General features: G+C 46.7%; 1 protein-coding gene across 2 annotated transcripts in view; it reads right to left on the bottom strand.

Annotated features, from left to right (window-relative positions):
• Window positions 1-27,280, bottom strand: part of nt5dc1 (5'-nucleotidase domain containing 1) — a 641,953-nt gene that overhangs the window by 587,919 nt on the left and 26,754 nt on the right. For both annotated transcript variants that reach the window (XM_038799640.1, XM_038799641.1), the window contains exons 3-6: window positions 19,832-19,903; window positions 17,199-17,308; window positions 16,776-16,855; window positions 407-488 (exon numbers count right to left, since the gene is read on the bottom strand). In XM_038799640.1, the coding sequence (XP_038655568.1) occupies window positions 407-488; window positions 16,776-16,855; window positions 17,199-17,308; window positions 19,832-19,903 (344 nt within the window). The remainder of the gene's footprint in view (window positions 1-406; window positions 489-16,775; window positions 16,856-17,198; window positions 17,309-19,831; window positions 19,904-27,280) is intronic.

Below are 27,280 nucleotides of genomic sequence, written 5' to 3' on the forward strand. Positions count from 1 at the left end.
CACTTGCACAATAGTAATGGATTGAAAAAATAAACTTCATATCTCTTCCTTCTAACAACCAACATGCTTTAATTAACATCCAGAACAAAGAACAGCACAAGTACTTTTGTGGTGACTTGTAAAGTAGTTAATGTCCATAATCATAACAGCTTTAGCAGATATGAGGCATGATATAAATGGTCAAAGAACATTTGAAGGATATCATTTTCAACACTGATCCAAAATAAAAGTCAAAAAGAAGAAAATCCAAAACTGCTGCAAAAATTAAACTTCAAGTGGCCCACAAGTATTGGATGTAATCTTTGCAGTAGTTGATGTTCCAGATATCCAATCTTTAAGAGTTGACAATCCAAAATGTTAATTCCTATAAAACTGAGCATAATGGAATTGTGAAATAATGACTTACCTTTGAAAGCAGATGCTTTGTAATTGTATTCAATGGAAGCAATCACATCCTTCCAGAATTCATATTTCTTCACATTTCTATTCTGTGAAAAAACAAGGATTTAAACACCCCAAAACACATCAGTTCAACTGCTTTTTAAGAAGTCAGAAAAGTCACAAAATGTAGATAGAATCAAAATTGTTAAGACATTTTATTTATTCAGCTATTCAAAAGTTACAACATGCAACAATTTAGGGTTAGGTCTGTAAAGACTCACATTCAAAGTGTCATCTTGCAACACGGACTTTATCTATATTTGTGATTGTGGAACCCACTCTTCACTCATCTTATGAAGGAGCTGCGCTCCAAAAGCTAGTGATTCAAAACAAACCTGTTGGGCTTTAACCTGGTGTTGGAAGACTTCTTACTAGATTATATCAAGTATTGTGTATCATGCAAACTTCCTGTAACAATTTCCAATTACCTCACTCCTGCAATCCTGAGGATTTACCTATTCAATGTAAACCTGATTGATTCACCATAATCCCAACTCTCAGATAGATGGCACTACGAAACTGTTGTTCCAGTTTAATGGTTGCAAAAAAGTGATTTGGCCAATGCTCCCTTCCATTTCTCTCCCTACTTTTCTGCATCGACAAAAGAGTTTTCTCCAATAGCTTCTTACAAACACCTCTCGATAAAAGTCCACAATTCTACATAAATTATTGGACTATATTTTATATAATTATTCCATATAAACTACCGAAAAGTCCAGCATTCCCAGTTGTAACCTGGGGTCCAGGTTTTAAGTTCTTTGAAATGTTTACTGCATTACTATTCACATAGTAAAATTTCAGTAAGCACTTTACGAGTTTTCAAGTACTTCCAGGATCATAGTTGAGGATATTTCAGAGAGTCTTAAGGTTTCACAGCACAGAAAGAGGCCCTTCGGCCTATCGTGTCTGTGCTGCCCATTCAAAAATCTTTATATTTGCATACTATTTTCCAGCACTTGGTCCATAGCCTTGTGAAAGGGTTAAAAATCATTAGTACATGATTTAAGAGCTTCTGTGAAGCAGCTGTGGCTGAAAATAAAGCAGAACAATGATAACCACAAGGGAGTCATAAGCCATTGCTCAAGATAACAGTTACAGCTGGTCAAGGATCACAAATATATGTTTGCTAATGATTGGATCGTATAATTAGGTAGATGTACCTAAGCATTAAGTGGATATTGTAATCAGGCAAGTGTATTGCTGTTGTAATTAGTTAAGTGAAATCACTCATACAGAGAGTCATAAGTAGGGATATTAATTGTAATAGGCTATAGATAATAGTAAATTTAAATCTCCATTTTTTGATTGCCACATATAAAATTATAAATCACTTATAAGATAACCAAACGGTACAAAAACTGGTGTAATGCATTGTTCAGGCAGTCTGTTCACCATCTTGTGGATAAGGCTCCCCTTCATGCTTGAATAAACTGGTGGAAAGGAATCCTGTCTGAATCTGGTCTTTCTGGCTAGGGAACGGGAGCCGATGTGGCTGGATAGCCAACAATTTTCCCTGAGACCTTACATGTAATGGTGTTTCAACCGCCCATCTAAATGCTTCTTAAATGTGAGGGTATCTAACTCTCCCACCCTTTCTGGCAGTGAGTTCCAGACTCCCACAAATCCCCTCAATCCTCTCACCTTAAATCTATACCCATTGGTTATTGAACCCTCTGATAATAAGAGGACATGTTTCTTCCTATTTACCATATCTATAACCCTCATAATTCTTTGCCTCGGCTAATAAAGGCAAGTACCCCATAAACCTTGTCACCATCTTATCTATCTTCCTGCGACCTTCGGGGATCTTTGAACAGGCATTCCAAGGTCTCTCTGGTCCTCTGTACATTCTAGAGTTCAACTACTCATTGTGCATTCTCTTGCCGCGTTAGTCCTCCCGAAATGTATCACCTCACACTTTTCAGGGTTAAACTCCATTTTCTACTGTTCTGACCATCTGACCAACCCATCTATATCATCCTGCAATCTAAGGCTATCTCTCCTTGCTATTTACCACGCCACCAATTTTTGGGTCATCTGCAAAGTTACGGATCATACCTCCACATTCACACCTAGATCATTAATGTACACTACAAACAGCAAGGGACCCAGCTGCGTTCCCTGTGCTACACCACTGGACACAGGCTTCCAATCACAAAAGAAACCTTCGACCATTACCTGTATCTCCTACCACCAATTTTGGATCCAATTTACCAAATTGCCCTGAATCACATGAGCTCTTATCTTCTTAATCAGTCTCCCATGCGAGACCTTTTCAAAAGCCTTACTGAAGTCCATGTAGAGTACGTCAACTGCACTGCTCTCATCTACACACCTAGTCACATCTTCAAAAAATTAAATCAAATTTGTTGGACATGATCTCCCCCGAACAAAGCCATGCTGACTATACTTGGTTAATTCTTGCCTCTCTAAATGGAGATTAATTCTGCCGTAGTGTTGGGTGGGGTTAGTGGGTTATGGGGATAGGGTAGAGATGTTGACCTTGGGTAGGGTGCTCTTTCCAAGAGCCGGTGCAGACTCGATGGGGTGAATGGCCTCCTTCTGCACTGTAAATTCTATGATCTTGCATCTTTCGGTTCCACACACAGGTTGCCACTTTGGTCCTGAATAGGCTCTACTCTTTCCTTAGTTACCCTCTTACCCTTAATATGCTTATAAAATACCTTAGGATTTTCCTTTAGTTTGCCTTCCAGTGTTGTTTCATGCCTCCTCTTCGTTCTCCTAATTTATTTTTTGAGTACCCTCTACATATTTTATGCTCTGAGAGCATTCACTTTTGAGCTCCCTGAATTTGCCATAAGCCTCCCTTTTCTCCTTATCCGATGCTATATTTCCCTTGACATCAATGGCTCTGAGGACTTATTGGTCCTACCCTTTATCAGCATGTTGGCATTGCACTATCCGTTTTGAATAACTCCTACTGCTCTGATGTGCATCTTCCGACAAGTAGCTGTTGCCAGTCCACTTTGGCCAGATCCTGTCTTATTCTATTGAAATGGGCATTCCCTCAATTCAGAACCCTTATTTCCTGTCCATCTTTGTACTTCACATAACTGAATGGCCACTATCACTGAAATGCTCTCTCACTGACACCCCTACCTCCCGCCTGTGCCATTTCTCCCAGCCTGGCTTCATTCCATAAAATTAGTACCGCCCCTATCTTGTAGGACTTTCTACATGCTCGTTCAAAAACCTCATCTGGATGCACTTGAATTCCATCCCTTCCAAGCCCTTTTGCCTATTCCAATTAATATTGTTATTAGTATTATTACCCTATTATTTTTACATCTCTAGATGTGTCTACATTTGTGCTCCTTTATCTCTCCCTGACCGTTTGGGGCCTACAGTATGCTGTCTGCAACATGACTGCCCCCTTTTTGTATTTCAATTCCACCCATAAGGCCTCAATTAAGGAGTCTGATAAGATATTATCCTTCTCCCCCAACCCCATCTCCCCCTGCAAGGATGTTGGTCCCATTCCAGTTCAAGTGCAACCCATCCAACTTGCACAGGTCCCACCTGCCCCAGAAGTGGATCCAGTGATCCAGACAACTAAAGCTCTCCTGCGTTTACCATCTCTTCAGCATTCATCTGCTATATCCTCCTAATCCTACACAGACTAGCACGTCGCATTACATAGGAACATAAGAACTAGGAGCAGGAGTAGGCCATCTGGTCCCTCGAGCCTGCTCCACCATTCAATGAGATCATGGTTGATCTTTTGTGGACTCAGCTCCACTTTCCGGCCCGAACACCATAATCCTTAATACCTTTATTCTTCAAAAAACTATCTATCTTTATCTTAAAAACATTTAATGAAGGAGCCTCAACTGCTTCACTGGGTAAGGAATTCCATAGATTCACAACCCTTTGGGTGAAGAAGTTCCTCCTAAACTCAGTCCTACATCTACTTCCCCTTATTTTGAGGCTATGCCCCCTAGTTCTGCTTTCACCCGCCAGTGGAAACAACCTGCCCGCATCTATCCTATCTATTCCCTTCATAATTTTATATGTTTCTATAAGATCCCCCCTCATCCTTCTAAATTCCAACGAGTAAAGTCCCAGTCTAGTCAACCTCTCCTCGTAATCCAACCCCTTCAGCATTGGTAGTCATCCAAATATTACAACCTTTGAGGTTCTGCTTTTCAATATGCTACCTATCTCCCTAATTTCTTGCTGCAGGACTTCATCATGTGGTTGATACAAATTTCACCTGTGATCAACAGAACTAGTTTCTCCCACAAACCTTACAATTTTCGGTGCACTTTTACACCTAAATATCTATCAACTATCATGTACTCCCTTGTTGCATGCATTAGATACCAATGTGTTTATAGAATGGGGAAATATGAAACAGCAATCAGATAAAGCCTGAATGAAAACCAACAAATTGAGTAACTTTGCATGAGAGGACAAACAGATTGCAAAGATTTGTCCACTTTTGAGTGTTCATATGTCATAAGAACCATAAATATGCAACCAGCCAGTCCTCTACTCCAGAGTCATTTTCAAACTAGCTGGTCCTGGCTTTCTTTGCGAAATGACAGCAATTGCAGGCAATCAGCAATAATAGCACAGGACAACTTATCACATTAAATAACAAAACCATGTACATCAGCCCAGTGCTGTGGCATACAACATCTGGGGGTGAGATGAAGTGACTCATCATTTTCATTCTCTTTCCACTTTTCCTGAATAAACCAACGGATCCCTTCCAAAATCACATCCCTGGTTTCGCAACAGTTCCAAATGCCTGCAACTTCAATCTTCATGGACCCAAAAAATTTAATGCACAAAAAGGCAGAGAGCAGAGACAGGCAAACATGGGCCCCTTAGAAGCACACACATGGGTAATGTAGAGATGTTAAACAAATATTTTGTGTCCGTCTTCACAGTTCAAGACACAAAAATTATCCCACAGGCAGCAGGAAGCAACGGTCAAATGAGCACAAAAACTTGTAATTAATTTCAGTGTCATGTCAATAAGATATAAAAAGAAATCTGAACTCTGCACATTAAAACTTTATTCTTTCTTTTTTTGCTTTTTTTTTTATCTGGACTTTTTAATGAAGCCAAAAATTGGTTGCTACAGATCACATGACTTTGAATATTGGGCATCTGTCCTGGAAGTTACCAACAGGAGTTACAAGATGAAAGGAGTTCCACTCACATCCCTTGTAATCCTACACCCCATTTTAAGGGCATTATAATCACAAAACCAGGAGACTCTCAGTTATTCATGCAGAATTTTTTATACCCCCGTCGCAATCCTTAAAATAGAAAAACAGATTAAGTGAAAAACAATTAAATATTGGTGTTCAGAAAAAAAAGGTGCCCTTGTACAAGAAACACAAAGTTAATATGCAGGTACAGCTAGGAATTACAAAGAACTAAGAACAACACAGCACAGGAAGAGGCCCTTCGGCCCTTGAAGCCTGTACCAGTCATGACACCACTCTTGGCCAAAACCCTCAGCACTTCCTAGTGCCGTATCCCCCTGTACCCATCCTATCCATGTATTTGTTGAGAAGCCTTTTGAACACTGTATCTGCTTCCACAACCTCCCTCCTGGCAGCACGTTCCAGGCACTCACTGCCCTCTGTGTAAAAAAAACCTGCCTCGCACATCTCCTCTAAATTTTGTCTCACAGACTTTAAAGCTATACCCCTCGTGACTGACCCCTCCAGCCTGGGAAAGAGTGCCTGCCCATCCACTCTATCCATGCCCCTCATAATCTTGTAGAACTCTATCAGGTTGCCCCTCAACTTCCGTCATTCTAATGAAAACAGTCACTCTATTCAGCCTCTCCACATAGCTAACACCCTCCAGACCAGGCAACATCCTGGTAGACCTCCTCTGCACCCTCTCCAAAGCCTCCACATCCTTCTGGTAGTGTGGCGACCAGAATTGTGCGCAATATTCTAAGTGCTGCCTTACCAACGTTCTGTACAACTGCAGCATGACTTGCCAGTTTTTATACTTGATGCTCCGTCCAATGAAGGCAAGCATTCCATATGCTTTCTTGACTACCTTGTGTTGCCACTTTACAAGATCTGTGGATCTGCACGCCCAAATCTCTCTGACTTTTTATTATTCCGAAGGGTTTTGCCATTTACGGTATATTTCCCCTCTCTGTTAGACCTACCAAAATGCATTACCTCACATTTGTCCGGATTAAATTCCATTTGCCATTTCTCTGCCCAAGTCTCCAACCTATCTACGTCCTGCTGTATCCTCTGACAATCCTCAACACTGTCTGCCACTCTACCAACCTTGGTGCCACCCGTGAACTTACTAATCAGCCCCGGCTACATTTTCCTCCAAATCTTTTGTGTACACTACAAACAACTGATCCCTGTGGAACACCACTACTCACAACCTTCCATTCAGATAAACACTCCTTTACTGCTACTCTCTGCCTTCTGTGACCGAGCCAGTTCTGTATCCATCTTGCTACCTCACCTCTGATCCCGTGTGACTTCACCTTTTGTACCAGTCTGCTCTGAGGCAACTTGTCAAAGCTTTACTGAAGTACATGTAAACAACACCCACCACCCTCCCCTCATCAATCATCTTTGCCACCTCCTCAAAAAACTCGATCAAGTTAGTGAGGCACGACCTCCCCTTCACAAAGCCATGCTGTCTATCACTGATGAGACCATTTGTTTCCAAATGGGTATAAATCCTGTCCCTGAGAATTTTCTCCAATAATTTACCTACTACCGACATAAGGCTCACCGGCCTATAGTTTCCTGGATTATCCAGGCTACCTTTCTTAAACAGCGGTACCACATTAGCAATTCTCCAGTCCTTTGAGATCTCACCTGTAGCCAACGAGGATACAAAGATGCCAGTCAAAGCCCCAGCGATTTCCTCCCTTGCATCCCTCCGTATTCTGGGATAAATCCCATCCAGTCCAAGAGACTTATCTACCTTGATGTCTTTTAAAACACTCAATACCTCCTCCTTTTTGATGTCAACTTGACCCAGACTATCCACACACCCTACCCAAGAATCATCTTCCACAAAGTCCTTTTCGTTGGTGAACACTGATGCAAAGTACTCCTTTAGTACCTAGCCCATTTCCTCTGGCTCAACACATTGATTTCCCCCCACTGTCTTTAAGTGGTCCAATCCCTTTCCTGGCCACCCTCTTGCTTTTTACATATGAATAAAAAACTTTGGGATTCACCTTAATCCTACTTGCCAAGGAGGACCCCTCCTAATAACCCGCTTAAGCGCCTTCCTACTTTCTTTATACTCCTTAAGGGTTTTGAATGTCCCCACCCTTGTAGACCATACAAAAGTCTTCTTTTTCTAATTGACGAGGTTCACAATATCCCTCGTTATCCAAGGCTCCCTAAACTTCTCATACTTATCCTTCGTTCTCTCAGAAATATGACCTTCCTGAATCCTAATGGAATTAGGGTATGTTGAACTTCATTGCAAAGTAGGCAGTGTAAAAGACCAAGGAAGCCTTGCTGCAACTGTGCATGGCGATGATGGGACCATTCCTGGAATAATGTGGACAGTTTTTATTTTGGTACCTAAGGAAGGATATATTTTCCTTAAGGAGGTCGCAATGAAAGATAACTAGGTGGAATCCTGGGATAAGACAATTATCCCATCAGGAGATATTGTGTAGAATGGACCTAAACTCTCTGCAATTTAGAAGAATGAAAGTTGATCTTGGTGAAGCATGTTAACATTTTGAGAGGCTCAGAGCCTACGATCAGAGGATGCTTACCATAGTTGAAGAATATAGAACCAAGTGGGTGGGGGATAGAATTATAATAAAGGGATGGCAACGTTGGGAGTTAGATGAGCAAAAATGTCTTAATTCAGAAGATTCTGAATCTTTGCAATTCTCTACCAGAGAGAGCTGTGAGTGCTCAATTGAGTATATTGAGTATATTCAAGGCTGAGATTGTCAAGATTTTTTCGACTCTTGGGTCCAGGTGGGAAAATGAAGTGGCCGATTTGCAAAATCTCCACTCATGTGGGTTGGTTCAATTCAACAGCACCAACAATATTCTCTGAAGCTTTTATATAGCCAAGGGAGAGTAGAATCCTCATCACCACAATGTGGTCAAAATGTCTCCAACCACTTCCTGTTTTTGTTTTCTGCAGTGACATTTGCCAGAAAAGTATCTCTTCTTGAACTGAAGTGACAGAAATCTATTTTTAGCAACTGCAAATATGGGATTACATACACCACAATGAAGTGTTTTATATGAATATCCGTTTTTGTAAAAAAAACTCACTTAAAAATGTTTAAATTACAGCATTCTAGATTTCAACTCAACCAAATCAAATTCTAGTAGAATCAAGTAATATCTACTATGCAAGTTCAGAAAACTGAGCAGAATTATTAAGATGGCAAAGGGTGGCACAGTAGCAGTGGTCAGCACTGTTGCTTACAGCACCAGGGACCCGGGTTCAATTTCAACCTTGGGTGACTGTGTTTACACATAATCCATGTGTCTGCGTGGGTTTCCTCCGGGTTCTCAGGTTTCCTCCCACAGTCCAAAGGTGCGCAGGTCAGGTGGATTGGCCATGCTAAACTGCCCCTTCATGTTAAGCAGTTCGTTGGGTTTATGGGGTTACTGGGAAAAGGAGGGGTATGGGATGGGTCAGATGCTCTTTCGGAGGGTTGGTGTGGACTTGATGGGCCAAATGGCCTCCTTCTGAACTCCTAGAGACTTTGATTCCAAAAGCAATGCCGTAGAAAAATCACAATTGTGTACAGTTCATGAAAGTTTAGACAACCCTATTAAGCAGACTTCAATTTGAACACAGTAAGCGGGGCCCTGCAACACTGATTGCTCTGCCATAAAATCTGAAATGAAAACAGAAAATCCTGGAAGTGGACTTTTATGGAGATGTTAACATTTCAGACATGGGTCTGACCTGCTCAGCTCAATGTTTCCAGCGCTTTGTTGGGGTTTCAGATTTTCAGCTTGCAGTTTTTGACTTATATTTATGCTCAAAAATTTTAACTTGCTCAAACGTTTAGAAGAACAAAATCTGACTTCCGGTTGCGGCTATGCGGAGCTAAGCCGCACGTTCGGCAGCTCCCGCTATTTAGTGACTTTTGGGTCGTTTCGAGGGCCCCAAACGGCGCTGTTTCTACGCATCCCGGTGGGGGAAGGTGCCTGGAAGAACTTGCCCCACACTATATGATGCTCACCCGGAGTAGGAAGAAGAAAAAGGCTGCAGTAACTCCCCCAAAAAAACAGGGGAAGAAAAACAAAATGGCGGCCAGCACTCCTGCTATTTAGGGACTTTTGGGCCGTTTTGAGGGCCCTACGTTGTTTTGCTGAGCTGAAGGCTGAGCTGTTGGACTCCATGAATGCAACTACGACCAAGCTGCTTGGGACCCAGGCGGCACAGGAGGAGTCTATTCGGGAGTTGCAGCGGCAGGCCGTTGAAAGAGAGGAGGCGGCCGTGGTCCTCGTTGGGAAAGTGGAGTTGCACGAGGCACTTCATAAAAAGTGGCAGGACCGCTTGGAGGAGCTGGACGTTCGCACGAGGCGAAAGAATCTGAGGATCCTGGGCCTGGCGGAGGGGCTGGAGGGGTCGGATCTCCCGGCGTATGTGACCACGATGTTGAGCTCGTTGATGGGAGCGGGGTCCTTCCATTTGCCCCTGGAGCTCGAGGGAGCGCACAGAGTGATGGCCAGGAGGCCCAAGGCAGGTGAGCCCCCGAGGGCGGTGCTGGTGCGGTTCCACCGATTCAGTGACCGGGAGTGTGTGCTGCGCTGGGACAAGAAAGAGAGGAGCAGTAAATGGGAGAATTCGGTAGTGAGGATCTACCAGGACTGGAGTGCGGAGGTGGCTAAGCGGCAGGCCGGGTTCAACCAGACGAAGGCGGTGCTTCATGCTAAGCAGGTCAGGTTTGGAATGCTGCAGCCTGCGCGCCTGTGGGTGAAATACAAGGACCGGCACCATTACTTCGAGTCCCCGGAGGAGGCGTGGGCCTTTGTACAGGCAGAGAAGCTGGACTCGAACTAGGGCCTGGGGACATACTTTGGCCGGCGTTGTTTCCGCTGTGGCTGTTTTGTTCCAACTGTTTCAACTTTTTCAACTTCGACATGTGTGTTATGTATGCTGGTTTTCTGTTTGCTCTGGTTACGGGTGGGTTTGTTTGTTGGGCATGGTTGCGGGTTAGGTGGGGAGTGTTGGGGGTTTGTGTTCTATATGTTCTCTTCTGTACGGGGCTGGGGGTTGGGGTGAAACTGGATTTTGGGGAACTGCGTCAGAAGGGTGGGGTGTGGCAGTGTGAAAGCGCGGGCTTTCCTCTGGTTTCCCGCGCTGCGGGGCAGGGGGGGTGGATCTTGCGGTGGGGGCGGGGCCTCTACGGGTCTTTTTTCCCACGCTGCAGCAATGCCAAGGAGGTGTGGCAAGAGGGGGATGACCCCAAGCCGGGAAGGGATAGGTTTTGGCGGGAGCTGCCGGGGTCAGCAGAAGTCAGCTGACTCACGGAAGTACCATGGAGGGTGCGGCGCGGCTAGGAGGGGTCCTAGCCTGGGGGGGGGGGGGGGGGGGGGGGGGGGTTTCCGGGTTGCTGCTGGAACGACTAGGAAGGAGCCGATGGGGGCCGGGGGGAAGAGGAGAGGCGCTATCGCCATGGGGAACGGGTCGAGCGGGGTGTGCTGGCCTGGGGCGAACATCTGCCAAGCTATGGCTAGTCGGCGGGGGAGGGGGGCGGGTTGCCCTCTGATCCGGCTGATTACCTGGAACGTGAGGGGGCTGAACGGGCCGGTTAAGAGAACCAAGGTGTTCTCCCATCTAAGGGGGTTGAAGGCAGACGTGGCTATGCTCCAGGAGACCCACTTGAAGGTGGCGGACCAGGTCCGTCTGAGGAAGGGGTGGGTGGGGCAGGTTTATCATTCAGGATTGGACGCGAAGAACCGGGGGGTGGCGATTCTAGTGGGGAAGAGGTTGGCATTTGAGGCGGCTGAGGTGGTGTCGGACAAGGAGGGCAGATATATCATGGTGAGGGGTAGGCTGCAGGGAGAGAAGGTGGTGCTGGTGAACGTATATGCCCCGAATTGGGATGATGCTGGCTTCATGAGGCGATTGTTGGGCCGCACCCCGGACCTGGAGGCAGGGGGCCTGATCATGGAGGGAGATTTTAACACAGTGCTGGATCCCACACTGGACCGGTCCAGTTCAAGGACGGGTAGGAGACCAGCAGCGGCCAAAGTGCTGAGGGGGTTTATGGACCAGATGGGAGGGATGGATCCCTGGAGGTTTGGGAGACCGAGAGCACGGGAGTATTCCTTTTTCTCTCACGTCCATAGGGTTTATTCCCGGATAGACTTTTTTGTCCTGAGCAGGTGATTGATCCCAAGGGTGCAGGATGCCGAGTATTCGGCCATAGCAATTTCGGACCATGCCCCGCACTGGGTTGATCTGGAGATGGGGGAGGCACAAGCGCCCGCTCTGGCGCCTGGATGTGGGGATGCTGGCGGAGGGGGAGGTGTGTAAGAGGGTTCTGAGAAGCATTGAGGGGTATCTGGATACCAATGATACGGGGGAGGTCCAGGTGGGGATGGTCTGGGAGGCTCTGAAAGCAGTGATCCGGGGGGAGCTGATCTCCATCCGGGCCCACAGGGAGAGGAAGGAGAGGGAGAGACTGGTGGGAGAGCTTCTGGAGGTGGACAGGAGATATGCGGAGGCACCGGAGGAAGGGTTGCTGGGAGAACGGCGCAGGTTGCAGGCCAATTTTGACTTGTTGACCACCAGAAAGGCGGAGACACAGTGGAGGGCGCAGGGCGCGGTATACGAGTATGGAGAGAAGGCGAGCAGGATGTTGGCGCATCAGCTCCGTAGGCGAGATGCGGCGAGGGAAATTGGGGGAGTGAAGGATGGGGGTGAAAATGTAGTGCAGAAGGGGACAGAAGTAAATGGGGTCTTTAGGGACTTTTACGAGGGATTGTACCGGTCGGAACCTCCGAGGGGGAGAGAGGGGATGGAGAGCTTCATGAACAGGCTATGTTTCCCAAGGGTTCAAGAGAGGCTGGTAGAGGGGCTGGGGGCGCCGATAGAGTTGGAGGAGCTAGTCAGGGGGATCGGGCAAATGCAGTCAGGTAAGGCCCTGGGGCCGGACGGGTTCCCGGCAGAATTTTACAAAAAATATGCGGACCTGGTGGGTCCCCTGCTGGTGCGAACTTTCAATGAGGCGTGGGAGGGGGGGGGCTTTTCCCCTGACGATGTCGCGGGCACTGATCTCTTTGATCCTAAAATGGGATAAGGACCCCTTGCAGTGCGGATCATATAGGCCTATCTCGCTCCTTAACGTAGACGCTAAGTTGCTGGCAAAGATCTTGGCTACCAGGATAGAGGATTGTGTGCCAGAGGTAATTCATGAAGATCAGACAGGATTTGTCAAGGGGCGGCAGCTCAACACGAATGTGCGGAGACTGCTCAATGTTATCATGATGCCGGCAGTGGAGGGGGAGGCGGAGACAGTGGTGGCGCTGGACGCAGAGAAAGCGTTTGATAGAGTTGAGTGGGGGTACCTGTGGGAGGTGCTGGAGAGGTTTGGATTTGGGGAGGGATTCATCAAATGGGTGAGGCTACTTTACGCGGCGCCGATGGCGAGTGTAGTCACAAATGGAAGGAGATCGGAGTATTTTAGGCTTTATCGTGGGACCAGGCAGGGGTGTCCCCTGTCCCCCCTGCTGTTTGCACTGGCGATTGAACCGCTGGCCATGGCGTTGAGGGTGTCAGGGAAGATGAGGGGTCTGGTGCGGGGTGGGGAGGAGCACCGGGTATCGCCGTATGCGGACGACCTGCTGTTATATGTGGCAGACCGAGGGGGGAATGCCGGGGGTGATGGAGCTGTTAGCGGAATTTGGGGGCTTCTCGGGCTATAAGCTGAACTTAGGAAAGAGCGAGGTATTTGTAGTGCACCCGGGAGATCAGGAGGAGGGAATTGGGAGGCTCCCCTTCAGGAGGGCAGTGAAGAGTTTCAGATACCTGGGGGTGCAGGTGGCCAGGAGTTGGGGGGCTCTTCATAAGCTTAACTTCACCAGACTAGTGGAACAGATGGAGGAGGAATTTAAAAGGTGGGACATGGTGCCGCTATCGCTGGCGGGCAGAGTGCAATCCGTCAAAATGACGGTTCTCCCGAGGTTCTTGTTCCTCTTCCAGTGCTTGCCCATCTTTATCCCTAGGGCCTTTTTTAAAAAGGGTGGCCAGCAGCATCATGGGATTTGTTTGGGCGCATGGCACCCCGAGGGTGAAGAGGGTCTTCTTGGAGCGGAGTAGAGATGGGGATGGGGGGGGGCTGGCGTTGCCCAACCTCTCGGGGTACTACTGGGCGGCCAACGTGTCGATGGTGCGTAAGTGGGTGATGGAGGGGGAGGGGCAGCATGGAAACGGATGGAGAGAGCGTCCTGTGGGGATACGAGCCTGGGGGCCCTGGTAACGGCGCCGTGGCCGCTCCCTCCCACGAGGTATACCACGAGTCCGGTGGTGGCGGCTACCCTGAAGATTTGGGGGCAGTGGAGGCGACATAGGGGAGAAGTGGGGGGTTCGATGGAGGCTCCGTTAAGGGGGAACCACAGGTTCGTCCCGGGGAACATGGATGGGGGATTTCGGGGATGGTATAGAGCGGGCATTAGACAGCTGAGGGACCTGTTTATCGACGGAAGGTTTGCGAGCCTGGGGGAGTTGGAGGAGAAATTTGGGCTCCCGCCGGGAAACATGTTTAGATATCTGCAGGTAAAGGCATTTGCTAGACGGCAGGTGGAGGGATTCCCTGCGCTCCCCGCGAGGTGGGTGAGTGACAGGGTGCTCTCGGGGGTCTGGGTCGGGGAGGGGAAGATATCCAATATCTACAAGCTTATGCAGGAGATGGAAGAGGCGTCAGTAGAGGAGCTGAAAACGAAGTGGGAGGGGGAACTGGGGGAACAGATCGAAGACGGGACATGGGCTGATGCCCTGGAGAGGGTAAATTCTTCCTCCTCGTGTGCGCGGCTTAGCCTCATCCAATTCAAGGTGCTGCATAGGGCCCACATGACTGGGACGAGGATGAGTAGGTTCTTTGGGGGTGAAGATAGGTGTGTCAGGTGCTCGGGAGTCCAGCGAACCATGCCCATATGTTCTGGGCATGCCCGGCATTGGAGGAGTTCTGGTAGGGGGTGGCGAGGACGGTGTTAAGGGTGGTGGGATCCAGGGTCAAGCCAGGATGGGGACTCGCGATCTTTGGGGTTGGGGTAGAGCCGGGAGTGCAGGAGGCGAAAGAGGCCGGTGTGCTGGCCTTTGCGTCCCTAGTAGCCCGGCGAAGGATTTTGCTACAGTGGAAGGACGCGAGGCCCCCAAGCGTGGAGACCTGGATCAATGACATGGCGGGTTTCATTAAGCTTGAGAAGGTTAAATTCGCCCTGAGAGGATCGGTGCAAGGGTTCTTTAAACGGTGGCAACCTTTCCTCGACTTTCTGGCTCAACGATAGGGTACTGGGACAGTAGCAGCAGCAGCCGGGGGGGGGGAGGTGGGGGGGGGGGGGGGGGGGGGGGTTGATTATGTTTGCTTATTTTATTTAAATTTGATTTATTTAATTTTAATTTATGGTTAAGTTCTCTTGTTGGGGTGGGGGGGGGGGGGTGGGGGGAGTGTGATACATGTGATGTTACGGTATGGGGGGAATTGTGGGTGTTATGGGGCTGTTAGTTGCATATTACTGCTTGTTGCTATACTTGTTATATTTTTATATTTTCTGTAAAAAATTCCAATAAAAATTATTTTTAAAAAAAGAACAAAACCTTCCAGAAATTATCATGCGATCTCACCAAATGGAAACTATGTCCCATAGCGAGTGCCTATAGCAGCATGTTGCCTGACACACTCAGTGCCGAGAACCACAATGCTACCTAACGTGACGCTGGTTAGATACGGGGCCTCAGCAAGAATGCACAGCTGAGACCGTCCGTTTCCTGCAGAGAGGAGTCCTGACGCCATTTTTAAAAGATAGCCTCCTGATCTCGTGAGCGCTCAACACCACCCCTAAACCACCTCCTCTTCTCCCCCCCCCCACCCCAAGCCCCAACTCACTACAATGGGGTTAGCACTGCCACAGTGCCAGGCTGGCATTTATCTTCAAATTTTTCAATTCAGGGACAATTCAGCTTGGCCAATTCACATCCCCTGCACATCTTCCGGTTGTAGGGGTGAGACCCATGCAGACACGGGGAAAATGTGCAAACTCCACACAGACAGTGGCCCAGGGCTGGTATGGAACACAGGTCCTCAGTGCCGCAAGGCAGCAGTGTTAATTATTGTGCTACCATGCCACCTCAGGCTGGCACTTCCAAGGTACACAGATGGCACCAGCTGTGCCAGGGTACCACCCTGCCCAGATGGCATGCAACTCGGGCCTCCAATCCCCTGGGAAACCCGCACCAGTGCTGTTCCGCCTGGTTCCCATCTGTGGAGACCAGTATTGAACGATGCTTGCCTGAGGTCTCCAAGGTTAGGGAGTTAGATCTCAACGCCCTGGTTAGATCTCAGGAATGCATACTAGAGTAAGACTAACTGTCTCACTTTAATATGCAGACGTCCTAGGGATCCTGCCCACAATGTGCAGGCACATCGCGACGTCTCGCAAAATTGCGTTAGATCTCGCATGGCATGACAAGTCGAGTAGATCCCAGGTGCAGGTCTCCCGTCAGTTACCGGTGCTTTTCTGACGCAGCACGGTCATAAAACCTTTCCCTATGTTTCACTTTGAGGATTAACAACTGGAACTGACTGAATTTTTGCTGCAACAAAACAGAACAAACTTTTACAGCAAATAAAGAGTCATTTTTGTCTTTTATCTCTTATGGAATGAGGTTGCCGCTGGCAAGGCCAACACTTGTTGTCATCCCTAATTAAATGGTTTGCTATGTCATTTCAGAGAGTAAGAACATTGCTGTGGGTCTGGAGTCACATGTAGGCCAGACCAGGTATGGATGCCAGATTTCCTTCCCAAAAGGGTATCAATGATACATTTTTACAACAATCGATAGTTGTCATGATCACCATTACTGAGACTCACTTTTATGTTCCAGATTTATTAAGCAAATTCAAATGCCACTTGTTGCCAAGGTGAGATTTGAACCCATGCCCACACAGCATTAGCCTGGGTTCAATGACATAACCACTTTTCTCTTTGCTGAAGAAAATCTCATGCCACAGGGATTGAAATTTGAGTAAATAATTCTATTTAAGAGTTAATAACCAGAATAAATGCAATGCGATAAATGACCTCTTCTCTGCTGTAAATTCTTGGTTTCTACGTTAAAAATTATTATTGTCTCACCTGATCTAACAGATCGACTACACGAGCACATAGCAAAGCTCCTGGCAGATCAAAATAATTGTCATAGAAATGATATTTGCCTGGCAAAGAAGAAAAAGGTCAGTTAAAATTTCTTTAGCAGATAATGTATTGTATGGCTGTCAGAAAATATAATTGTTACATTTAGAATTTGATTTATTAGTTCGGCATCTTTAGCAATTATCATACAGTGCTATGTCTAATTAAGTTTTACAATCGAATGAATAAATTCAACATTTTGTAATCCAGAATTGCACATGACAGTAAATGTATTTTCTTCTAATCAATAACAAAATCATTTCAAAAACTTGCATTTCAGCATCTGAAGGACCAACACATAAACAAGCATTCTTAATTGTAATTGAGTAACCCAAATTAATATGTCACCCTTCTTTTATGCCATACCTGAACGTGCAAATGTTCCATTGATAGTTTTGAAGTGCTTCCATTTTCTCTTCTTTCCATAGGTTTCCAATATCTCTTCTACGGTCAAAATTCTAGTGCCATGACTTGCTCTAATTGAAATATCAAATGTTGATGATGAGTGAACTTAAATTTAGTTAAAAACAGCTTACTAAAGGTTCTGCAACCACCTGGTTTTAGAATATTTTTGTAGTTAACTGTACACCAAAACGGAGCAAATCATTTGCACGCCGTATGCGAAGTTTAATACATTAATAATGTTAAATAGAGCAAATATTTTGAGATGGTACAACTTTAAGGTATATTTTTAATTTAGCACCATTGAAACATTTGTCTGGCCGAAGTCAAAAACAAAGTTGAGCTATAACCAAGCATTTCATCAAAACAAAGCGATTAATATGGAAAACCACCAATATAAATTTATTTAGAACCAAAAGAACTTAAAATTAAACAAATACAATTCGCCTGCATTCATATTATGATTTGCAAGTCAAACTGAAGCAATGCAATGACCTCAATCTCCTCTCAATGACCGAATATTGAGCTGTTTCAGGTCTGAATCAAATAAATAGTCACTTAGACAAGTACAGGATAATTAAGGAAAGCCAGCACAGAACACGGTGGCAGAGTGGGTAGCACTGCTGCCTCACAGCGTCAGGGACCTGGGTTCAATTCCAGCCTTGGGTGACTGTGTGGAGTTTGCACGTTCTTCCAGTTTCCTCCAGTACTCCTATTTCCTCCCGTTGTCAAAAGATGTGCAGGCTAGATGAATTGGTCATGATCAAAGCGTGGGGTTAAGGAGATGGGGGCAGGGAAGAAGGCCTAGGTAGAGTGTTCTTTCCGAGGATTGGTGCAGGCTTGATGGGTCAAATGGCCACCTTTTGCATCGGGATTCTGTGGAATCATTAAGGGAAAATTATGTTGAACTAACTTGGTGGAGGTTTTTGGTGAGGCAACAGAGAAGGTTGATAAGGACAACACTGTGGAGTGTTGTATAGATTTTCGAAAGGCATTTGATCCAGTGCGATACAACAGACTTTTGACCAAAACTCCAGCTCATGAAAAAAAGGCACGGTAGGCACTTGGATAGGAAATTGGCTGAGTGACAAGAATCCGAGCAGTGATAAATGGTTGTTTTTCAGATTGGTTGAAGGTTTATAGTGGGGTTTCCCCAGAGGTCAGTGCTTGAGCCATTGCTCTACCTGATACATATTAATGACCTGGACTGTAGTGCTCAGGGCATTATTCCAAATTTGCAGAAGATACAAAGACCGGAGACATTTTCAACTATGATGAGAATAGTCTTGAACTTCAATAGGATATGGACATGCTGATGGATTGGGCAGACAAGTGGCAGATGGAAGTTCAATGCTGAATCGTATACGGTACTACATTTTGGCAGGAAGAATATGGAGAGGCAGTATAAAATAAAGAGAGACTCTAGAGGAGGTGCAGGAACAGCGGGACCTCGCTGTATATGTGCGTGAGCCATTGAAGAAGGGACGGCATGTTGAGAGAGCAATTAATAAAGCGCAGAGTATCTTAAGCTTTATTAAGAGGGCCATTGAGTATGTGTAAGGAGATCATGCTGAACTTGTACAAGACACTCTGGTTTACTGCATCTAGTTTTGGGCAGCATACTTGAGGAAGGATGTTAAGATACTGGAGAGAGTACAGAAGAGATTCACAAGAATAACTGCAGGAATAAAAAGACTGGAGGGGGTGGCTCTGATTTTGTTTGAGAGAAGGTGGAGACTTGATAGAGGTATTCAAGTTCCTGAGGGGTATGGACAGGGTAAGTATTGAGAAACTGTTCCCACTCAAGGTAGCGCCATGTACTAGATGGCACAGGTTCAAAATAATTAGCAAAAGGAGTAGACGTGATGTGAGGGGGAGGGGAAATCACCGTCAGGCGGTTGGAGTCTGCAACAAATTTCCTGAGAAGGTGGTTGAGGCAGTTTCGACTGAAGTTTTCAGAAGAGAATTGGATTGTGACCTGAAAATAATCAGCAAGGTTTCAGAGATAAGTCAGGGGAGTGGAACTAGATAGTGATCCAGTGCAGACTCGACGGGCTGAGTGGCCTCGTCTGCACTACAGAATAAGACAGGAGAGTCGGACTAGGTAGAGAGCCAGTGCAGACTCGATGGCCAAATGGCCTCCTATTGCACTGTAAAGATTGTGATTTGAAGTACATTTTTCCTGCAAGTCTGTGATTCCATTTTACCCTGGCTGGATCCTTTCTTACCCCAGTGAAGCTAACCCTCTTCCAATTTTGAAGTTCTACATTGTAATTGTTTGTTACTCTTCTCCATTACTAATCTAAGCATTATGATAGGATGATCATTCATAATCAAATGTGCCCTTCACACACTTGGCACACGGAAATTCTTGGCATCAGATGCAGCAAAATATTCATCAAGGAGGTGCTTCTGAACACGTCCCTTTTACCTTTACACTACCATCATCCCTTTGCCTAAAGTCCCCCAATATCACCACTTTTTCATTTTTGCACATATGTGATTTCTCTGCAGATTTGCCTCTCTATATTTCTGCCTCTTTCACCACCTGGGAGACTTAAACTGTAATACAAATGAAAAAAAGTTAAAATACTCACCTCAGAACTGTCCCATCTTCACCCAGTTTCAGCAAATTTCCATCTTCCAAATCCAACAGCAAGCCTTTGAAACTGCCAAAGGAACAAGACATGTTGAAGATTGACAAATAACACAAATTCAGAAATGCAGTCATGAGATTTATTGATTTAGGTCTATTTACTCTTCTATCATTATGGTACTCAATATTTTGAAGAGTTGCATTGTGCACATTTTCAATCTTTTTTCTGACCAGAAATCACAGTGTTGATTTAAGTTTTGAAACAATGTGCTCAGTTTTGCTGGCCCATTGAGGTCAGGGGGCAGGAAGACTGGCAGTATGACAAGGGAAGGCGATAAAAAGTCAAATGTCTTCCACTCGCCATGTTGCCAGCAGAAAGAACCTTAGCAGTGATGGGGCGAATTGAGCCATTAAATGGTCAAAGTCCACTTCCTGCCTACTTTATCCAAATTGAGAGTGCCCAATCACTGTGGGGAAACCAGCTGGTGATTTTCCCATGTGTTCCTAGGTTGTGGGGTCCTCTGTAATGGACATCCAATGGCCCATGGAGGTGGCCCCTGCACCCCACTGGTAATGGCCGCATCGGAGCAGATTCCATTGCATCAATATATCATAACCCCAATCCACCCCCTGCCTGCAATCTCCCGCAAAGAACTACCTGCTCTTTGAGAGCGCCTCTCCATTGAAGCACCCTTATGCTGGAGATAGAGGAAGAGAGAACCTGCCGGAAGGAAAAGTCATCAGTCGACCTGGGGTCAACGGTATCTATCCGTGCCAGCTGCAGAATGGATGGTCACTCATGAATCAGCCTCAACTACCACAAGAGACAATGTTCAATACAGAAATAAGATTCCCAAGGCAGAGTCGACGCAGACAGATGCCTCAGCAGTATCCACCACCAGCAGCAACGCAGCCAAGGCTGCTGAGAAGCAGGCTCTCTGGTTTGGCCAGCAGCTTGAGGGGTGCACTACAATACTCAATTGAACGGTGGTTCCGGCCAGTGGCAGCAATGTATCACCCAGGTGCCAACCACCTGGCAAAGCAGGCAAGCTCCTACTTTTGATCCTGGAACTTCAGACTCGCAAAACAAACTGAGCCCAATGAAGCCATATTTGTACACTGATAACATTACTGCAAAGTACTGAATTTTGTTTAAATCTGAGTTTGTAATTTGTTGGATATAAAATATGAAAACTCAATAAAAAACATTTCAAAAAAAAAAATTCTGAGTCAGGACTAGAATATTCCTGGAGGTGAAAATCTCACCTGCTTCATTTCAGGGAGAGGTTAGGGCTTCATCCTAGATTTGAACACAGATACCTCTCCCCCTCCCTGATGTGATGCAGCATCCGAAGCTCAGAATTCAGATCTCTGAGCCAGAGATCCTTAAGCAACTAATACTACAGACATGGTCACTGGAAACCACACTGGGGTCCACCATCTCCTACATCATGCAGGGACACACCACCTGTCCCTCCAGCTCCATGTTATTTAAGTAGTTTTTAATTTGGATTTTAAATATTTTTTTTAAATATTTTTATTCTCCTTTTTCACATTTTCTCCCAAACTTACACCCAGCAACAATAAACAATAATCAGCAACAATTATATCAATCCCCATAACAATAACAACAATCCCATCCTCCCACCAACCCTCAAACATTGGCCCGCATGTTTACATAAACAAATGACAAAAAGGAATCAGGGATCACCCATAGTCACCCTAAATACACACAGCCCTCCTCCCCCAACCCTCCCACCCACCCCCCCAACTAATGTTCGATGTTATCCTTGAAAGTGCATCATGAATAATGCCCATGAATTGTAGAACCCGTCTATCCTTTCCATCAGTTCACACTTAACCTTCTCAAGAGTCAAGAATTCCAACAGGTCCCCCCGCCACGCCAGGTAACATGGTGGAGAGGCTGCTCTCCATCCCAACAGGATCCGCCTTTGAACTTCGCTTCCAGCTCCTTCAATCCTGCAAACCGACCCCTAAGAAACAAATCTTTTAGCGTCTTAATCCCCTTCTCCTCCCATTTCTGAAAATTTCCACCCCACCTCCCTGGCTTAAATCGGTGGTTCCCCCGAATCGGCATTTGGATTTTAAATTTTTTTATTTAAAATGTTTCCTTTTAGCTCAGTCTCAAAGCACTTCATAACCAGCAATTCAAATGGATTTACAAATTTAGCACAACTTCCCTATTAGCCAACCAAATCACAGTCTTCCTGCAATGTCACTTTCAGTTTATTCCCCCATTCGGAATCAAGAATATCGCTCACCCACACTGCTCTCAATGTCTCCCGCTCACAGCTCCCCAAGTATAGGCCTCAGAATCCCCGAGGTGAGTTTTTATATCGCTTACCTTCCCCCACACACTGTTCTCTCAATGTCTCCCGCTCACAGTTCCCCAAGTAAAGGCCTCAGAATCTCCGATGTTGTTATTTATAGCACTTAACTTCCCTCAGTGCACTCTGAATTTCTCCTGCTCACAGCTCCCAAGTGAAGTGCTTGACAGAGGAGAAGGTGTTGGACAAGGCCCCGGAGGTGGATGAGGCCCAAAGGTCCTTGAGGCAGAAGTTAAGTGCAGGGGAGCCACCGCGGGCAGTTATTGCACAGATGCACAAGTTTTTGAACAAGGAGAAGATCCTGAGGTGGGGCAGGATGAAGCAAGTCGAAGTGGGAGGGTAATCGAATCCGGATCTATCAAGAGCAGGGGTGGGCAAACTTTTCCGTGCAAGGGCCACATTCAGAAATTCACAATTCACAAAGGGCCGCATAGTATATTAAGTAAAATAATTACTTCACCCGGTTATGATTCTGGGCGCCTCATATAGAACATAGAACAGTACAGCACAGAACAGGCCCTTCGGCCCTCGACGTTGTGCCGAGCAATGGTCACCCTACTCAAGTCAACGTATCCACCCTATACCAGTAAGTAACCCAACAGCCCCCCCCATTAACCTTAAAAAGAAATTTAAAATAAAAAAAAAAAAATTTTTTTTTAAAAATTTTTTTTTTTTTTTTTAATGACTTGGTGGGCCGCAGAAATACCTTTGGCGGGCCGCATGCGGCCCGCGGGCCGTAGTTTGCCCACCCCTGATCAAGAGATTGGTGCGGAACTGGCAAAAAGTTGAATGGGTCTCAACAAGGCCAAGGTGGTGCTCTACAGACTGCAGATTTGGTTCGGAGTGTTGTACCCAGCCAGATTCTGGGTAACGCATGACGGCCGGGAATATTACTCTGAGGTGCTGGAGGAGGAGGCAAATGACTTTATCAGGGACCATAAGCTGGGGAGAGTTGAGGGATGGTATGGGATGGAGGAATTAAGTACATTAAAGTTGGGATTTGCGCTTGTTCGGGTTTGCCAATAGGGGAGATTGTAAGAAGTTGTAAGTTTGCAAGGGGGAGATGATCGCTCCCCCCCTCCCACCTTTTGATTTTTGGGAGGATGTTTTTCTGCATTTTGGTGTTTTCATGTGAAAGGTGTGTTCTATGGGGCCCTTTGGGTTCTGTTGATCGTTTTGATGGTCTTTAGGGAGGCTGGGGCCTGCCGTGTAGGGTTACGTGGGGTTGGTAAGGGAGGGGTGGGGAGCCTTCAGGTAGGAGTCACCATGCTGGCAATGCTTGGGTGGGGGAGGAGACCATGATGGTTGGTCAGTTTGGAGTGCGGGGGCGGGATTGTGACATGGCAGGTACGGAGGGTGAACATGGTCATGGGCGGGGTGGGGGGACCATCGTCAATGGGCCTGGATCAGAGCGAGTTTGGATGGGGCAGAGCCAAATGGAGGGGGTTGAAGGTGGACGAAGGTGGGGGGGGGGGGGGGGGGGGCCACGTGCAAGCCTCTGCTAACAATTGTAATATGGTATGTCCGATGGTTAAACGGTCCAGTGAGAGGGGAGGGGGACAGGTTTTTGCTCACCTGAAGGGTTTGAGAGCAGAGGTGAAGGATCAGGTCAGGCTGAGGACAGGATGGGTGGGACAAATATTTCACTCGGGGTTTGCCTCAAAGTCGGGGGGGGTGGTCATTTTGTTGAGCAAGAAAACGGGGTTTGTGGGGGCTGGATGGTGTGAGATGGGAGTGGGAAGTTTGTGATAGTGAGAGGGACTCTGATAGTGTTAGTGAATGTGTATGCATCTAATTGGGACGGCGAGATGCATGCTGGCACACTAGTTGCAGAGGCAGGTCGTGACCAGGGAAATATTGAAGATGTGGACTGGGCATAAGTGTAGGAGCCGGGGAAGATAAACATTTTGGGAGTACTACAAGGGACTGTACGAGGCGGACCCTTGACGAGCGGGACATGGTGCAGTTTCTGGATGAGCTGAAATTTCCCCAGGTGGAGGAAGCAAAGAGGCAGGCGTGAGGGAGCCCCTGGGCCGAGGGAGGTGGTAGATAGTATCAGGGGTATGAAGTCGGGGAAGGCCCAGGACCGAATGGGTATCTGGCGGAATTCTATAAGGAATTTGCAACAGACCTGGCACACATCTGTTGGGGTGTTTAATGAAGCACTGGAGAAGGGGGAGCTGCCAGAGACGATGACGCAGGGAGTAATCATGCTAATCCCGAAAAAGGGGAAGGACCCGGTGGAGTGTGGGTCGAATATTAAACACTATTAAACACAGATGTGAAAGTATTGGCTAAGATGTTGGCAGGGAGGATGGAGGATGGTGTCCCGGGGTGGTTGCAGAAGATCAAACAGGCTTTGTGAAGCACAGGCAGCTCACGAGTAATACAAGTGATATACGGCAGTTGTTGAATGCGGCGGCTCTGGTACCAGAGGTGGTTATGTCCATGGACACGGAGAATGCATTTGATCAGGTGGAGTGGTGGTACTTGTTCGAGGTTTTCGGGAGGTTTGGATTTGGGCCACGATTTGTCGCATGGATGAGGTTGCTGTATGTAGCACCAAGGTAGAGTGTGAGGAGGAATAATATGAGTTTGCAAAGCTTTAACTTGTAGCCATCTAAAACAGCCACCTACAAAGGACCATGGGAATTGTGGTAAACTTGGACATAGCAAGTCCACAGCCTCTGTGTATTGTGCAAAGAAGCCAGACCTGACCGGAAATTGCACCCATTAAAAGTCAATCACCATTTCCACCAGGACAATAGAATTTAAATCAAGGAACCACAACAGTAGCAGACTAACTAGTGCTACTTCCCCTTATTTGGAAAGGCCTACGTGCCTGGGACAATGACAGCTAGGACCCGCCCAGCCACCAAGACATTTGTCCCTTAATTGGAGAGGATCAATGAGGGTGATCAAAACCCTATCGATCCATTGGATCTGGAGTTCAGACCGCCCAAAAGGGTGCGAAAGAGAAGAAGGGTAAGAAGACCTGGATAGGGATCGGCCTCTTTTGGACCGGCCTGCATGCGACCAATTACAGCATATCAACCAGCCAAGTTCAAGGACCCGTGATCGCTACCTGAAGGAAGAGCCCAGCCAAGACGAACCTGAAGACTTCCAACCGACCCACGTGGACACAGTAAAGGCCTTATCTCCCGCTCAGAGCCGGTCACCCCGAAGTTAAGTAAAGGTAACCTTAGTTATTAGGTCTATTTTAATGCCGCGTGAATCACTGTATATAGAAATAAGTCTTGCGTTTGTTATTAAACGTCTTTTCAACTAATATACTGGTTGTGTGGTCATTCGGTCAAAGTAAGAAACAGCTTGTGATTCACGTAGAAATAAAGAAGTCAACAGACTTACACAGGGGATCGAGACAGGGTTGCCCGCTGTCGCCATTGTTGTTTGCGTTGGCCATAGAGTCGTTGGCGATGGCTCTTTGCGGGTCGGAGGAGTGGCAGGGGATTATGAGGAGACAGAGGGAGCACTGGGTGTCGTCCTATGCCAATGACCTGTTGCTATATGTTTCGGATCAGCTAGAGAGTATGGGAAGGATTAAGGGCCTGCTGGGGAGGTTTGAATAGGTCTTGGAGTATAATAATTTTTTGACAGTAATATTTACTGTCACAAGTCAGCTTACATTAACACTGCAATGAAGTTACTGTGAAAAGCCTCTAGTCGCCACACTCCGGTGCCTGTTCGGGTACACTGAGGGAGAATTCAGTGTACATCACATCTTGTCGGAGGAAACCGGAGCACCTGGAGGAAACAGATGCAGGGAGAACATGCAGACTCCACACAGACAGTGACCCAAGCCGGGAATCGGACCTGGAACCCTGGGGCTGTGTCCTAGATTAATCATAGATTATCATAGAATTTACAGTGCAGAAGGAGGCCATTCGGCCCATTGACTCTGCACCGGCTCTTGGAAAGAGAACCCAACCCAAGGTCAACACCTCCACCCTATCCCCAAAACCCAGTAACCCCACCCAACACTAAGGACAATTTTGGACACCAAGGGCAATTTATCATGACCAATCCACCTGACCTGCACATCTTTGGACTGTGGGAGGAAACCGGAGCACCCGGAGGAAACTCACGCACACACGGGGAGGATGTGCAGACTCCGCACAGACAGTGACCCAAGCCGGAATCGAACCTGGGACCCTGGAGCTGTGAAGCAATTGTGCTATCAACAATGCTACCGTGCTGCCCTCAAGAACAAATTAATCTACACCCCATCATTCTACCGTAATCCATGTACCTATCCAATAGCCGCTTGAAGGTCCCCAATGTTTCCGACTCAACTACTTCCACAGGCAGTGCATTCCATGCCCCCACTACTCTCTGGGTAAAGAACCTACCTCTGACATCCCCCCTATATCTTCCACCATTCACCTTAAATTTATGTCCCCTTGTAATGGTTTGTTCCACCCGGGGAAAAAGTCTCTTACCATATACTCTATCTATTCCCCTGATCATCTTATAAACCTCTATCAAGTCACCCCTCATCCTTCGCCGTTCTAATGAGAAACGGTTGAGCACTCTCAACCTTTCCTCGCAAGACCTACTCTCCATTCCAGGCAACATCCTGGTAAATCTCCTTTGCACCTTTTCCAAAACTTCCACAACCTTCCTAAAGTGAGGCGACCGGAAATTAGCCAAAGTACTAACCATCTTGCTACCATGCTGCCCACTGAGTGCAAACTGATTGTAGGGAAAAGCAAGGTTTTCCCGAAGAATGAGCTGGGACAGCAGGCTAATTTAGGGGGAACGTCATTTACGGTAGCGAGGGATAGCTTCAGGTATTTGGGGATTCAGGTAGCGAGGGTATAGACGGGGTTCAACAAGTGGAACTTAACAAAGCTGGTGCAGGAGGCCGGGGCGGGATCTTAGGAAGTGGGATACACTGCAGTTGACATTGGCGGGGAGAGTACAAGTGGTGAAAATGAATATTCTGCCGAGGTTACATAGAATATAGAACAGTACAGCACAGAACAGGCCCTTCGGCCCTCAATGTTGTGCCGAGCCATGATCACCCTACTCAAACCCACGCATCCACCCTATACCCGTAACCCAACAACCCCCCCCTTAAC

This window comes from Scyliorhinus canicula, chromosome 6 (genome assembly GCF_902713615.1).
Source record: "Scyliorhinus canicula chromosome 6, sScyCan1.1, whole genome shotgun sequence".
Taxonomy (NCBI): Eukaryota; Metazoa; Chordata; class Chondrichthyes; order Carcharhiniformes; family Scyliorhinidae; genus Scyliorhinus; species Scyliorhinus canicula.